This window comes from Lissotriton vulgaris, chromosome 5, assembly GCF_964263255.1.
Source record: "Lissotriton vulgaris chromosome 5, aLisVul1.2, whole genome shotgun sequence".
In the NCBI taxonomy this organism is placed as follows: Eukaryota; Metazoa; Chordata; class Amphibia; order Caudata; family Salamandridae; genus Lissotriton; species Lissotriton vulgaris.
The window spans coordinates 370,447,870-370,465,107 of record NC_141693.1 but is presented as its reverse complement, the minus strand read 5'-3'; the positions used below and the strand labels follow the sequence as shown (position 1 = coordinate 370,465,107).

At 44.3% G+C, this 17,238-nt stretch overlaps 1 protein-coding gene across 14 annotated transcripts in view; it reads left to right on the top strand.

Annotated features, from left to right (window-relative positions):
* The window catches only part of UBR4 (ubiquitin protein ligase E3 component n-recognin 4), a 1,723,360-nt gene that overhangs the window by 1,023,208 nt on the left and 682,914 nt on the right, over positions 1-17,238 (top strand). For all 14 annotated transcript variants that reach the window (XM_086921716.1, XM_086921718.1, XM_086921717.1 and 11 more), the window contains one exon: positions 11,660-11,764. In XM_086921716.1, coding sequence (XP_086777842.1) covers positions 11,660-11,764 — 105 coding nt within the window. The remainder of the gene's footprint in view (positions 1-11,659; positions 11,765-17,238) is intronic.

Sequence of the window (17,238 nt, the reverse complement as noted above, 5' to 3'; positions counted from 1 at the left end):
TTGAGAGAGCCATACTGGGATGTTATTTCCCGACCGCTAGATAAGAAATTGTACCATCAGTTTAGAGTGGGCGCTTTGCCATTAAACATCTTTCTGAACAAATGGTCCACAAGGATATCACCTTATTGTATGTGCTGCTTAGGTCATATTGAGTCAGAAGGTCACTTCCTTTTTGCCTGTCCTAGGTATGGAGCACCTCGGAAAAAATGGCTAAAACCTCCGTTCCAAAATTTACCATATAAAACAGCAATGGAAGCCATACAGGTGCTCAGGACTAACACCTCAGAGGTCTTTGTGGTAGCCTTGGCAAAGTACTTGGGCTGGGCTTGGATCCTTAGGTTAAAAAAGCGCTCGTCTTAGCGCCAAGTGCAAAAGTCGTTCTGCTATTTGCCATAATCTGTTTAGTTTAAGTATACACCTGTTAAACCACCCTACGACTATGTCCTATTAACTGCATTCATTGTTCGCGATCTAGAACTGTAATCCTAACTTTTTAAATATTTTTTGTCTTTTCCTATTTTTTTTTAAATTCTACATAAAATATTCAGGTTTTTTTTTTATTCACTAATTGAAATTGAATCCTGTTTTATTCACTTGTTAAGAAATGCTCTTTTGTTTGTGCACTTATGTATTTTTGTGAGTGTCTAAATAATAATTATGTTCATTGATTTCCTTTGGATATTTTAAATGAACCAGTTATATTCTTTTGTATTTTAATATGTCTTTTATGATTGCTAATAATCGAAATAAAGACTTTAAAACCTGAAACCTGGGTCTGTATATACTGGACCAAAGTAAAGTTCGGTGTGCACCGAGTCCATAGTCCGCAGAGGTATGGCAGAGGCTAAAGTTAGATATACCCTTACTCTCTAAAGTGGTAGCTTCGTCGAGCAGTAAGGCAGTATCAGCGGACAGTGTAAAACATTTGTTGTACTCACTCAGCAAATAGTCTCACACACTCAAGAACTGAACTCTAGGCCAATTGTTTTGTATATAAAAATATATAGTTACTTTATTTTAGAACCATAGTAGGTATCGTAAATACTTTCTCAGAATGAGATGTTGCAATTGAATACTTTCAAAGAGCAGTAGACTTTGGAATTCAATAGTTACAGTTGTTGCAATATGCAACACAAGTTTAAACACAAAATAACATTGAGCTCAATGGAGGTTTTTAAGTAAATGCAATAAAATCACTTTCTCCAGTATTAGGGGTGTCTTTCATAGATTCACATGCTTGAATATTCCCCGTCGTCGAAGTGGGAGTCCCACGGTACATAAAATAGCAATAAATGCTAAAAATATATGTATGTGAGAACATAACATAAGAAAAAAACTAGAAGTAAATACATAACTGAAACCTCTAAAACAATTCCTCCATAGGAATGCATGATAGAGAAAGAAAACACTTGTGACATATCACTGTCATTATGTTAGTCCAAACTACAGCCAATCAGGCGCTAGCACCCTCTAGAACCATATAATAAGTAAATGGTATAAGGAAATCGATAGAAGGAATGGAGCTGTCCAGAGGCTGTAGGATCGCTGGGACTACACTACCCTAACCTTAGGGAAGTAGCAGGAGGCCCACGGTACGCGTGTGTAGAGTGTGAACTCACACGCGAGATGCGGGACAAAGTCAATGGACAGTACAAATTACGAAAAGGTAAGTAAAAGACAGTTCCGACTAGCTAGGACTAAAACGACTGGATACCAGGACACTAGGAGAGTCAATCTACCCTTGAGCACCGAAATGCTCTTGTTACCTCACCCATGGGCTGCGGGTACATAGGTGTGAAATTGTGTCGGGTTTCCGCGTCGAAGTCTATGGAGCCTTGAAGAAAGATGCTGCAGGCGATCAGGAGGAAGCTGTCATGAGCGATCCAAGGGTGGATCGAGGAAGATGAAGACCTGAAAGCAGAGGGGACAATGTTCACAGTCACTAGCCAGTGACCGGAGTGGAACCAGATGCTGTCGTCGCGATCAGGTGAAGAGTGGACACTTGACTCTGCAGCCACGTGGACCAGGAAGTGTCTTTGACCAGGATGGAGGCACGAGCTGTCCCACGCAGGCTCTCGCTGTCGGTGGTGTTGGTTCCGGATTCGGCATCAACAGGCCTTGGCAAAGGCAAACCACACAGTGATTGGAAAAGGCGTCTGGTGCGGACCAGGAGGGTCCGGGTGCTTCTCCTTTGCAGGGAAGCAAGCGCCAGTCTGGAGCAACCAGACCTGCAGCGTAGATTTCAAGGATCGTCGTCTAGGAGGCCACTAGCCAGCCGGCAAGTGACCAGACAACGCGTCGAGCAGCAATCAAGCAAAAGGGCCCCACGCAGATCTTGTGGATGCTGGAGGGCTGATCTTCTGTGCAGGAGCTGCTCGGGGCTGGGGCTTCTCAATCCCAAAAGCACTTTCTCGAGGATGCCTCTGAAGTCGTGCTGTAAGCGAAGTGCAGTTTCTTCAAGATGGCCGGTCCCACGTGTCTCGTCGCACCCACGGATCTCAGCTGTGCTGCAGATGTAGTTAGAGGTCGTAGAGGTCTGGAAGTCCGGATCTCGTCGGGCTCTGAAGTCTGGTTCTGGCAGAAAGGACGAAAAAGTGAACCGCTAGGACGCTTGATGGTGCCTGCTTGTGCGCCTTCCTCTCGCCAAAACGGTCTAGATATCCAGCACTGAGTTAGAGAAGTAATGTAAAAAGTAACTTACCTGTAATTTACTGAAAAAGCCTATTTCTTCCCATGTACTTTATTTGCTAAGTATTGCAACTTAGTGCATCCCCTGTAAAATCAAACAAAGTAAAATTCCTATTGCATTTTCAAACTGTTCTACATTCAGCAACTTATCACTGTAAAGTATTTAATGCCTACCTGTGCCAGGCTTGCTTGGTTCTAAAAATAAAACAGTATATTTTTATACAAAAACAATTGGTCTAGAGTTCAGTCCTTGAGTGTGGGAATTCATTTGCTGACCGAGTGTGTACATCAAATGCTTAACACTGCCTCTGATACTGCTTACTGCTCGAACACTCTACCACAAATAGAGTGTAAGGTTCTGTCTAACTTAAACCCCGGCCTAACTCTGGGGTGACCTGGACTCTATACACCCTATACCTCATTTTGGTGTGGTATATATAGAGCCAGGTTCGAGGCATGTGGGCTGCTGAATTCATATCTTATGCATAGATGGCCGCCTAGTTTTGGGTCCGGATGATTGCACTTGTTGTCTTGGAAGAGTTTTTGAAGTTGTTGTCTTGGAAGAGTTTTCGAAGTATCACGAGATAGGTGACTCCTCGCTTGGACGCGCATGGGCATCCTCTCCATCCTCAGATTGTTTTTTTCCGCCATTGGGTTCGGATGCAAACTCCTATACTCCAACTTCGGAAGCGAAAACAAAACTTTTCTAAAGGCCAAAAGGCCTTCGATTCGACGGTATTGTTCTCGATCGGTACCTCTCTACTCGATCCAGCCTTCCATCTCCAAGCAGTCGTCGTCGCGGGCTGTTGGGCCTTTTCGACGCCATGTGAGCCGACCATCAATGGAAAGAAGCCCGTTTAAAAGGTGCCCGCAATGCCACGCCAAGTTCCCACATACTGATAAGCACTCAGTATGCAACAAGTGCCTTTCCCCAGACCATAAAGAGGAAAGCTGCCCAGCCTGTGCACAGTTTCGATCCAAGAAAACTATTCAGAACCGACGTGCAGCAAGGCAAGAAATGCAGCGACAGGCACCAGACCCGGACAACATCTTCGATGACGACCAAGAACTACAATGGGCGCCGGACTCGGACCTAGAGATCCTCACCGTAGAGGACTACTCAGACTCCGATGACGAGATCCCAACGGGGCAAATCGTGAGTACCCTGCCCCCGACACCATCTACCCCAATATTAACGGCTCCGGTCAAGGCATCGCCAAAAGGCCTTAGCCAAGATCATAAAGCTTCGATTGCCCCGCCATCCGGCTGGGCTCCGAAACCGGAACCCCAGGGCCCAGGACCATCGTCCTGAAGAAGGTTCCAGAGCCAAAGAAGGTCGCCGATCCGAAAGCGGCTGTACAGCCAAAGAGCCTCGAGCCGAAAAAGGCTGTTGACCCCAAGAAGGCCGCACAGCCCAAAACTGTCGGCCCAAAACTTCGACCCAAAACCGGTTGTCAACCGGAACAAGGCCACACAACCCAAGGGCGCCGAACCAAAGAAGGTCATCGACCCAAATAAGCCTTCGGCACCGAAAAACGTCGACCCGACAAAAGGCGCCGTACCGAAGCACACGTCCAAGCCAGAACGTCCTCTCGGACCGAAAACACCGGATCCGAAGACACCAGTCGATCCCAACAAAAAAATCGACTCGGGAGACAACACTTCTCCGAAGAAGCCTACGGAGCATAAAAAACGCGTCGACCCGGAAGACAGTCGACCCGAAAAAAGGCCAAAGCCAAAAAAGCAGATTCCTAAACCTAAAGTAGTCTACAAACCAAAGCTTAAGACTCAACCCAGGACTGTTGAGGAAGAACTTCCACCCAGATCCCTCTGACGACCAAGCAAAAATGTTTATTGACCCACAGACTGGTAAAGTTACCATCCTGCATAGGAAAAAGAGTCCTTTGTACTTTAAACCTCAGTCCCCCATTCCACTAAAGAAAAAGGACTTTGGAACTTATCCTTCTAGACCCTTCATTCCTTTTCAACCTATCATACCTACTACTCCTTCCAATCCTTATATTCCTTACTCTCCCTCTCATCACGGGGACGACGAGGGTAACACAGGGGATGAGCCACAGCCTCAATATGATTTCCCTCCTGACACTGAACCACAGGAACCATGGGAAGAGCCAACTGACCCTTACAACACCCATCCCATCCCTGACATGTCCTCTTATCCTCCTAAACCGTCTCCTACTGACGACACAGTAGTTTTTAATCAGCTCATAGACAGGGCTGCACAGTTCCACAACGTGGATATGCACAACGACCCCTTTGAAGAAGACGTCTTATTTGACACCGTCCCTACATCAGAAAAAAGTGTCAAAACACTTCACATGTTAAAGGGAGTTCTGAAACATGCACCTGACATATTTAAGGACACAGCCAGGGCACGGGTAATCAACCAAAGAATAGAGAAAAAGTATAGGGCAGCCCCTACAGACCCTATTTACATCAAAGGGCAGTTACCATTTGATTCACTGGTATTGGCCAACGCACGTAAAAGGGCCAACTCCCAAACAACCGGGGAACACCTCCCCCAGACAAAGTCAAAGATACTAGAGGCATCAGGGGGAAAAAGTAGCGGCACAAGCCTCCAACTCGTGGAGGATAGCTAATACACAAGCTCTACTGGACCCTAATGCAACACCTACCTGAGCCTTTTAAAGCACCAGCCCAAGATCTGATACAGGAGGGCAAATTCATAACAAACGCCTCCATCAAATGCGCGCTTGACGCAGCAGACACTGCAGCTAGGTCAATCAACACTAGCGTTCTTCTGGTTTTAAAAATGAGGTACAGTCCACTATCCTTAACCGCCTGTTAACCAGGACTCTCTGTTTGGCCCTGCTGTCAACACCATTTTGGATAAAATGAAAAAGGACACAGACAGAAAAATCTATGGGGGCATTGCAATTTCAGCAACAAAGGGGCTCCTTTCGTCGCTCCTCATACAGGCAAACACACGAGAACATACCTCACAAACAATGGCCTCATATAAAGGTAACGCACAAAGTTCCTTTACTAAAAACACCACCAGAGGAGGCTACAGAGGTAACAATACCAAGGGAATAGGACGTGGAGGCAATAACACCAGAGCCTCCACTGCCTCAAAACAGTGATTCTATCACACTACCTCCAGACCACATAACACCGGTCTGAGGCAGACTCCAACAGTTCCTACCCATCTGGAACACAATTACCACAGACAGGTGGGTGAGAGAAATTATCCAGTCTGGCTACTGCCTAGAACTGACGTATACACCACCAAACATACCAACAAGACATTGTCCAATGTCCAGAGAACACATCACCCTATTACAACAAGAGGTGAACTGCATGCTAGAAAAGGGGGCCATAGAGCAAGTCCCTTTCCAACAGCAAGGGAAGGTAGTGTACTCCCTATATTTCCTTATTCCCAAGAAGAACGGCTCTCTCAGACCAATATTGGACCTCAGACCCCTAAATCAATACATAATGTCGGAGCACTTTCATATGATCACATTACAACAAGTGCTCCCGTTGCTACAACAGTGGGATTTCCTAGCAACACTGGACCTCAAAGATGCGTATTTCCACATACCCATCCATCCTGCCCACAGAAAATACCTCAGGTTCACAATAGAAGGTCAACACTACCAATTCAAGGTTTTGCCCTTTGGGGTTACCACGGCTCCAAGAGTATTTACAAAATGCTTAGCGACCGTGGCAGCACGTCCATGTGTACCCTTACTGGACGATTGGCTTACACAAGCAAAATCGTACCACTAATGCGCAGCACACACGTCTCAAACAATCCAGCTGTTACACAGCTTAGGATTCTCAATCAACTACACAATCACATCTGCAACCGTCCCACATACAACAGTATCTGGGAGCCACCATAGACACCTCGGTGGCAAAAGCGTATCCAAACTCAACAAGGATAGCCAGTATGCAGACACTCATTCGCAAATTCCAGCCACAACACTCTCTGCCAGCTCAAGTCTTTATGCAGCTCATAGGCATGATGGCCTCCTGCATATTCATTGTCCCCCATGCCAGACTCCAAATGCGCCCATTACAGGAATGCCTAGCACAGCAATGGAACCAAGCTCAAGGACAACTAAAAGACCTAGTGTTGGTAGACTCACAACTCTGCAGTGGTGGAACCCACAAAACCTTTCCAAGGGGCGACTGTTCCAATTGCCAGTTCCACAACTAGTACTAACAGCGGACGCATCACTGACAGGCTGGGGATCCCATCTCCTTCAATACACAGTACAGGGGCTCTGGACAAACAAGCAGAGAAGGCTGCATATCCACCAACTAGAGTTGCTAGCGATATTCCTAGCCCTAAAAGCATTTCTGAAATACTTGTACAGCAAGACGGTGTTGATCCGGATGGACAACATGACCGCAATGTACTATATCCAGAAACAGGGAGGAACGTACTCTCCACTGCTGTCCCATCTGGCACAGAGCATCTGGAAGTGGGCGATTCCCAAAAACATTTTTCTCCTAGCAGAACACCTTCCAGGGAAGGACAACCAAGTTGCCGACCTGCTCAGCAGGCACAGCCAGCAATTACACGAATGGGAGATTCACCCCCAAGTCCTCCAACCATTCTTCCAGGAGTGGGGTCACCCAGAAATAGACCTGTTCGCCACATAAGAAAACTCGAAATGCCAATACTTTGCCGCCAGGTTCCCACATCTATTGTCACAGGGCAATGCGATATGGATGAACTGGTCAGGCAGATTTGCGTACGCTTTTCCCCCAGCACCACTGATCCCGCTGGTGGCACACAAACTGCGGCAACACTCCCTCATACTAATCCTAGTTGCTACCACATGGGCGAGACAACCATGGTACACGACGTTCCTAGAACTCTCAGTAGTTCCCCATCAAAGACTGCACCTTGCACCTCATCTTCTAACTCAGAAATCTCAAAATCAGACACCCAGATCCCAACCAAATGAACCTAGCGATCTGGCTCCTTAAGTCTTAGAGTTTGGATATCTTAACTTGCCCTCAGATTGCATGAATATCATTAAGGAGGCAAGCAGACCAACCACACGAGCGTGCTATGCAGCTAAATGGAAAAGATTTGTTATTTACTGCAACAATAACCAAATCAATCCATTAGATGCATCAATACAGAACATTATATGTTACCTGCTGCACCTACAAAGATGCAACTTAGCATACTCTTCAATACGGCTACACCTTGCTGCCATTGCAGCATACCTTAAAACAGACAACACCTTTCACTGTTTCGAATACCAGCAATCTAAGCTTTCATGGAGGGTCTAAAAAGGATGATTCCTCCTAGACACCCCTCTTCCCCAGTCTGGAATCTCAATATAGTGCTTACCAGACTCATGGGCCCTCCTATCGAACCTTTACATTCTTGCGAAATACAATTCCTAACGTGGAAAGTTGCTTTTCTAGTGGCCATCGCCTCACTCAGAAGAGTGAGTGAATTACAAGCGCTTACAATTCAAAAACCTTTCATGCAGGTACACGCCAACAGGGTGGTTCTTAGAACAAACCCTAAATTCATGCCTAAGGTTGTATCCAATTTCCATATCAACCAATCGATAGCACTGCCAGTGTTATTTCAAAATCCACAGTCGGTAGCTAAGAAAGCCCTGCACACACTAGACTTAAAGAGAGCTCTACTTTACTATGTGGACAGAACTAAATCCTTTCAGAAAACAAAGCAACTGTTTGTTGCCTTTGCACCACAGCACAAGGGGAATCCAATCTCAAAATCAGGAATAGCCAGATGGATAGTTAAATGCATTCAGATATGCTATCAAAAGGCAAAACGCACTTTAACCGTCCCCCCAAAAGCACACTCCACTAGGAAAATGGGGGCATCCATGTCTTTCCTAGGAAATATTCCACTTGAAGACATCTGTAAGGCAGCCACATGGACCACCATACACACTTTCACAAAACATTACTGTGTAGATGTACAAACAAAACAGCAAGCTGCTGTAGGCCAGGCTGTCCTCAAAACTCTTTTTCAAACTGCTGCAGCTGGCACAGGTAGTCACCGCTAGAGGAGATACTGCTATACAGTCTATGCACAGGATATGAATTCAGCAGCCCACATGCCTCGAACGGAATATGCTACTTACCAGTATGCATCTGTTCTTGGCATGTAGGGCTGCTGACATTCATATCGCCCGCCCTCCTCCCCCGTGCCTGTAGCAGCTGCAGCATTCTCTCTGGCTTGGCCATCTCTTACTTTGCTATCTCCATCTCTGCCACAATGGCGAAAAACAATCTGTGGATGGAGAGGATGCCCATGCGCACTGTAGTCCAAGGGAGGAGTCACCTATCTCGTGATACTTCGAAAACTCTTCCAAGACAACAAGTGCAATCATCCGGACCCAACACTAGGCGGCGATCTATGCACAAGATATGAATGTCAGCAGCCCTACATGCCAAGAACAGATGCATACTGGTAAGTAGCTTATTCCTTTCCTACACACATATAACTCCATAGTAGAGGCTTTTGTTCATCAGAGCCATTCTGGACACAGTGCAGTTTCATGCCTTCCACCGGAGAAGATTCTAGGACATTTGAGCTTTGATCCTGAACTTTTAGTCTCTGCCCTTGGTCACAGTGAGGATGATTCTGAAGTGGCTGCCAGAGCTAATGGCCTCCTGTAGCCTGCTGGCGAAGCTTTCCAGATGGCATATATGGAAGCTGAAGTCCTGTTGGCGGATCATCAAGAGGATCTGTCAATCAAGACCAGATTTCGGAGGGGACTGAAAGACCTGCAGTGGTGGCTGCCGGACTGCAATCAAGTCAGTGCAGACCCCTTTCCCTATTCCACACATATTTAACAGTAGTGACAAATGCATTGCTTTCGGGCTATAGATGCCACCTGGTAGAAGTGGAGATCTGAGGCATCTAGCCTCAGGCAGAGGCCCGGCTTCATATTAGTCTGGTGGAGCTGCGGGCCATCTGCTTGGCGTTGTTATCTGCCACTAAATGGAGACTGGTACCGGTGCTCACTTGCAATGCCACCACCATGTGGTACAGTAACAGGCAGAGCATGTTGGAGTTGTGGGCCCTACACCAGGAAGCACTATGCCTCGAAGTGGCTGGATCACCATGAGATTTTCCTGGTGGCGCACTATCTGGTAGGATCTTTAAACATCAGGGTGGACAAACTCAGCTGCTGGCTCCTAGTGGATCACAAATGGCATCTAAACCCAGAGGTGGCCCTGGGTATCTTCGCAAGTGAGTTACCAAAATTCCCCTTTCTCTGAGGTGCATTCAGCCTAGAGTGGAACTCTTATTTTACACCTTCCTACCTTTACCTCTTCTGCCATGACTTCTGAAGATAAGAAGCGACTGGGCCCAAGTCATCGTAGTGGCACCAGATTGAGCAAGGAGATGGTGATACCCGGAACTCCTGGGCATGAGCATTTGTCCTCGGATCAGGCTGTTGCTTTGAGAGGATCTTCGGTCACAGCAGCAGGGCTACTTTCTGCAACTGATCCTGATCAGTCCTCATCTCTATGCTTGGAGATCGAGTGGTGACAGTTGACTGCATGCAATATCCCTTTCAAAGTTATTGATGTCATTCTGGCAGCAAGGCTCTCCTCCTCTAAATCAATATAAGGCTACCATTGGGACAAGTTTGTGGTTTGCTGCGGACCTCAGGAGATTGACTCACTTCAAGCCAAACTATCTGAAGTGTTGCTTATCATCTGGGAGGCACTGCTTTGGTACCTATTTAAAAGGTGAAGAGTCTATGTTAGACTTATCCATCAGAAAAACAAGTTACTTGCCTTCAGTAACTTTTTCTGGTGAATTCTCTAACCACATATTCCTCATCTACGCTCAGCCTCCCTGATCTGTGATATGGACTTTTCGATCTAGAAAGGTCCTGTGTGTTGGGGCGCAGACAACCTAAAAAGCAACTCACACCAGCATGCATGGGTAGCTCTTATATGTAGTTCTACATGTCACTTTTGGCAACGAATGACATTGGTGTGGTTGTACAAGACATCTCCTACTTGTGCATACAGGTACTGCTTGAGTATTTCCAGATCCAGTCCAATGCGTAGGACATATTCAAAAGGTGAGGAATCTGCGGTTATCTACCAGAAACAATGTAACTGAAAGTAAATAACAAATTCTTTTGGGGCATAAAATCAAATAAGGTCCAAAGCCTGCTCAAAAGGACACCTGCAAGCAAAAGTATTGTCTCCAGTGCCCTAAATGTGTGTCCTAAAGACATCCCAATCTTTTATCGCTTTATAGCCAGTCAGCTCAAAGACTGTACTTGGCGCGTCAAATAATTGTGAACAATACTTTTTAAAACTGTTTTAGCAAATGGTGTTAGTATAAATACAGATACATTAAGATTTCTTTTACAGACGTTCAACATAACCTTACATTGGCATAATATCGAAGTGCTTAAATTGAAGTGTGGGGATGAGTTGTTGTAAAGCCGAAATGCCCTTGAAAAATTGTACAAACTCGCACCATAGACATTTACTTGACCCATCCCATCTTGAAAATGGCTGCAGATTTATTTTTTTTCAAGGGCAGGAGTAAATCGCTTTTCAGAGTGGATATGGGAAGAGAAAACCCTCAATACTGTTAGTATGTAGGATAAAAGGTTTTTCAATGTGAAAATATGGTGCAGTTGCTCAAATGCAACACCTTTTCCCCATGTGTAATTTTGCATTTTGCAGTTTTCTAAGAGTGTGCCTAGCAGCGTCTGCTTGTTGCAGATTTGTAGATATGACTGGAAAACCTATAGAATTCACCAAAATGTGTAACTCTACAGGAGTATCTGTAACCACACCGTAATCCATTGAATGTTATGATCCGTTGCACTTTGTAGAGATGGTAAATCTTTACTTCCTAGGATACGTTGCTGGTGGTGTTAGTAGCCGCTTTAGTGGTGGTGCTGAATTCTCTTGCAGTGATTTTTTTCTTTTATTCTAACAGGGAGTAGCAGCAGTGCCCTTGGACTTCAGAGCCTTGGTTTATCTGGTCAAGCCCCCAGCTCCTCTTCTTTGGATGCAGGAACTCTATCTGATACCACTGCATCAGGTAACTGGGTTTGGTCAGAAGGTCGTTTTTTACTTTCTTTTTTTTTTCTTCTATGTTCTAAATATCTTATTTCATATCTTTGTTCAACACACCTACAATATCTTGACCTAACCATTGATTAGACCTATCTGTTTAACAGATGAAAATATAGATTCCAAGGTAATAGGACACTCTTAGTGCACTGCACGGTATGACCTTTAAGATGGACTTACTGCGAGTACACTTTGTGCTGTGCTACTTGTCACGCAACATATACTACAACAAAGGTAGTCACTTTCATCTCATAGTGTGTATTGACCTGCTGATTGTTTACAGTCTGATTTGTGCCATGATGCTTGGAAAACAGATCTCCATTGGTACAATTACTTTCTAAGTGGACACTGTAGATAATGTTTGCTGTGGCGTCTGTAATAGATATGGCTATGGGACTACACTCAACCACATGATTTCAGAATAGAATAGCAAACTCATCTCTTGGAGAAGCAGTGGATGTAAGTAGAGTTATGGCACCAAATTATAAGTATGCGGTACAACTTCCAAAGAAGTTAAGCAAAGCAATGGTGTCTTGTAAAAGTAAGGATAGAATGCCAGAAAACTGCTTTGCAGGTGTCATTAAATGGAACATTTCTAAACCGAGCTTTTCCTTTCATGGTTTGAGCGTTTGACTGCCTGAAAAGGTGTTTGGTAGCTTTCTTTAGTTTAATGATTAGTTTCCTACAATCCTGCCATAATTTAATGAAGTCATGTCATGGCTTGATGGTGAAAGGTGGTTAGCAATACCTGATTGAAGATGTATCCGTAATAACCTGTCAACTTCCTGTACAGACCCAGGTTTTATAAGTGGTCTGGACCCTAGTGTGAATTTGTGGAAATGTGATGCATTGCACAATATCAATTTATTGGAAGCCAACAGGACACCTCTAGAGTTGCAGGGTACCCTGTACTCCAATCTGTCTGCAACCTAAGGGGAGGAAGAAAGCAGATGCCCTCTGTTAGAAATATTGGGAGACCTGTAGGCAATTGACAGAAGAGGAGGTAGGAGCAGACTGGGGGGCCGCAGGCAGTGGTGAAACAAAACTCTGGGCCTGGTGAGCAGTAAGCACCTGCAATGCTGGACCTGTAGCCTTTTGACACAAATTTGGTGGGGCAGTGAAGGTGACCCTGAAACCTTGCATGACCCTAACAGGTGGCTGAAGTAGGTGATTCTGAGGAGGCCGCAGAATCACTGATGAACCAGGAACACCCATCCACCAGTTCAGAAATGAATACGACACATGAGGCGTGGCACACAAGGCCTTCGGATGGTGAATTAAGTTACAAAACTGGAGTAAAGATGGGGATGTGGAGTTCTCTCCACATCCAAACACAACCCCACCCCAACAAAGTCTTTACTCCCTTATCCACAATCCCTTGAAGGCCTCAACAAATGAAATACCCTCTTCAGAGTGTGGTCTGAAGATTTGAGGACTTTGTTACATCAGCAGAAAAAAGAAAATACCAAAGCCTTCTCTCTCTGTGCTTTCCCCTTATACCAACATCCTGTATTGGTGTATGTTGCCTGTCAGAAAGATCCAGGTGGCTCCAGCAATAATAGGCAGAGAGGTACATTTAAGCTAGCCAATGTCAGTTCCCTGCTGGCAGTGACGAAGTAGCCTGAGTGTGGCCAGCATAGTGGCACTGCTAACAGGAGTGGACGACTTCACAGCATAAACCCTGGATAGTATCAGACATTGGATTGGTGACGATCTGTCCCAGGACCTGGAGACTCATACTGCTTCTGGTGAGCTCAGTATTTAGCCCATACTATGATGGATCAGATGGCTCAGAGACCTTGGAGAAGGAAAGAGGGGCCTAGCATAGGCAGTGCAGGGATTCATGGGACTGTATAGAGGCTGCCACATTGGGTGAGGTATGGTTTCTCTTTATTGAATAATCTCCTGTCCTTTAAATTTGGCAACGGAGAAGGGAAATCTGCCCCTTAACCAGAAAATTTGATTAATATGCTAAGCAGTCATAGGCTGCAGTTCACAAGACTGTGTAGCCCTATAACCACAGAGTAAGCTTATTATGCAACTTCTTCCACTGAAGTTAACTTACAGGAAATTGAGACACAAGAGCAGAGTTGGAGGCGAAGGTGAGTGAGGCGGATATGGACGTAGTGTTGTTGAGACAAGATTTTTAGCAGTGTAGTTTAGTCATTCAGGTGGGTGGTCACGAGTCTGATCTTGCAGATAATGTTCAAGACAATGTGAAGTAACTTTATACAACAGCTAAGAACATGGAGGAGCGCATAGGAGATGCAGAAAGCTGGATATGCCACAACCATGAAAGAAAATGACCTGCACCAAGGTTCATACGTATGTGATATATTTCAGTGTAGCAATCTACAGAATACTTAAAGAAACAGTACAATGCAACAATAGTTAACTTCCCAAGGATAAACAATTCCGAAAGTCTTGATTGAAGGTTTTTTTTGCTTTCTTTATTATTCATCAATTCATTAAAAAGAATACAGAATTCCCTGTTGCCAACGCGTTTCGTCCCACCTGGGACTTCTTCAGGGCTAGAAGCAATTTATAAAAAAATATACAATCAATTACAAATATATACAAAATCATTTGTTAAAACAATGTACAAACATCAATAGCTTCATGGCCTATTGATAAGCAAGTGTAACTTTCAATTTAGTTTATCCTTGGAAATCAGATTTCTAACATATAATTATGGTAAGTTTTTGTAAGCTTATCGTTTTAAAACAGTAGGGACCGAAAAAAATATCCTAAATAGGAGTACTGTCGGGAGGAGACACATTAAAAGATACTTTGTTGTACATCCTTTGCATATACAGTTAATTTCTGGATTTAATAGGAGCCCATTATATTTGGAACATATGTATTCATCTCTCTGTTCCTTCTTCAGATAGTAATCTCAAATCATTCACTAAGACACATTGAAAGACATCCTCTAAGTAAACATTTCTAGGGGCTCAGTTTCATACACATTATCGATTACATATACATTATCGATTAAAAGCAATATTGTACCATAAATCTGTCATACCTTGATTTGTAATATCCTGGCCAATGATCATATCAACCTTCATACAGTATCTGCACTGATGCTATCATGTATCTATGAACAAACATTTACATAATCAAAGGCAAGAAACAGTTAGCGTAATGTAACTACTGTAATATTTTCAGCTAGGTTGTGTTTATTCCTTACCATTCACTTATGGTCATATAAAAAGACCTGAAGCTTGAATAATGACACACATTTAGTACTTTCAACAGAGTCTATTTATAGCTATCCACTCATTTAAGTCAAATCACTTAATGTGCATAGAGCAGGATACGTATATGCTGATACAGGTATATTATATAATTTATTTATTTATTTTGACTTTTATATAGCGCGAACAAGATCTTTGCAGATATCAGAGCGCTTTACAAAAAAAACAAGGGGTAAGAAAAACAAGAGAGTGATTAACTGGCTTTTGAGCCACGAGTAGTTGTAGGTAATAAATGAGTAGCAAAATAAAGTAGTTACATGAGGGAGCATAGTCAATCAGCTATACAATAATACAATAATACAGATAAACGAATATTACAAATAAGTGAAGAGTCTCAAATAGTTCCAAAGTAATAGTTCAGGTGAATTTATCCATGAGGATAGCTTTTACTTCTTTCTTAAAAAATGTAGTGGAGGAGATAAGCCTGGTTTCTGGAGGGAGTGAATTCCAGATCCTGGGTGCCATTCCTGAAAAGGAGCGCTTATGTTTTTTCCTTCCGGAATCTACGAGGTTTCAGAAGAAGATTCTTTGTACTTCTAGTGGTTCTTGAGCCACCTGAAATTATCAGCTTCTGAGTGAGGTAGCCGGGTGAGTTGTGGTGTATAGCCCTATGTGTCATGCAGGCAATTTTCAGATGTATTCTGGCCTCAAAAGGCAGCCAGTTCAAGGATTTTAGGTCAGGGGAAATATGCAAGTGTTTCTTTGAACCAGTGATGAGTCTCGCTGCAGCGTTCAAAGAGGCTCTCATAGGTGCAGTTGTAGATAGGGGGAGTCCGCAAAGGGCGGTGCTACCAGTCTAAGCGAGGAATGACTAGGGCTTGTACTGCAGTTTGGAAGTCCTTGGCTGGGAGGAAGGGTTTAAGTTTCCTCAAGGTATTGATTTGGAAATTAGCTCCCTCAGTTGCCTTGCTTATATGTTGTTGTATGTTGAGATTGGCGTCAAGTGTTATGCCTAAAGATTTCGCTGAGTCCACGATGGTAGGTTGGACATTGAGTGCAGTTAGGTGCTTAAGCCAAGTTTGAGTGGTGGAGATTTTCGCGTAAGGTGAGATCCGAAGGAACTCAGTTTTCATAGCATTGAGTTTGAGGTGATTATCGTTAAGCCATGATTGGGTGTTTCTGAGCGTTCAGTTCAGCAGTTTAATGTCTTTGGGGGATTGTAATTTGAGATATAGTTGGGTGTCGTCGGCGTACATGTGAAAGTACACATTAGATGCTTTTAACAAGGTGGTGAGAGGTTCCATGACCAGGTTGAACAATGTTGGGGATAGGGAAGATCCTTGTGGGGCGCCTAATGTTAGAGGCACTGGTGGGGACATCAAGTTGTTGCTCTTGAATTTCTGAGATCTGTTATGCAAAATGGAAGTGAACCATTTGAGAACAGTCCCAGATAGACTCATTCTGGTGTTTAACAGCTCGAGTAAGTTCTCGTGTTTGACAGTGTCAAATGCTGAGGAGAGATCAAGAAGGATGAGGAGGCAGGTATCGTTTTGATCTAGGATTTGGAGGGCGACATCAATTATGTGTGTCATAGCGGTTTCAGTACTGTGCCCTGCTCGGAAGCCTGATTGATGAGTGTTGAGGGGGTCAAACTGATCAATGTGTTTCATCAGTTGGAGTTGTACGCATTTTTCCAACAGTTTGGCAAGGGTGGGAATGTTGGTAATAGGACGGTAATTGTTTAGGTCAGTAGGGTCAGCTGTTGGTTTCTTGAGTATAGGTGTGACTTGTCCAATTTTGAGGGAGTCGGGGATGAGTCCTTGTTGAAGTTAACTGTTGATAATTCTGGTCCAGAGTGGGAGGAGTAATGGGATTAAGTCCTTTACAGAGTTAGCAGGAAGGGGGTCTGTGAGGTGATTAGAAGGTTTTAATGTGTTGAGCAGTTTGTCAATTGTTTCTTTCGAGTAGGTGTCAGAGGATGACCATGCAGCATTGTTTTTTGGTTCAGTGGGTGTTTTGCTGTGGGAGTTGGAGTAAAGTCTTACGTCATTGAGGAGATCGTTCCTTACTAGGAGACCTCAACTTCCACTTGGAAAAGAACAACGAACGCAACACCACCACCCTTCTGGACAACCTCGCCAATCTCGGACTCAAACAACTGGTAAACACCCCCACCCACTACGCCAGACACACGCTCGACCCAATCTTCTCCTCCAGCGAGCACATCTCATTCAATAACGCC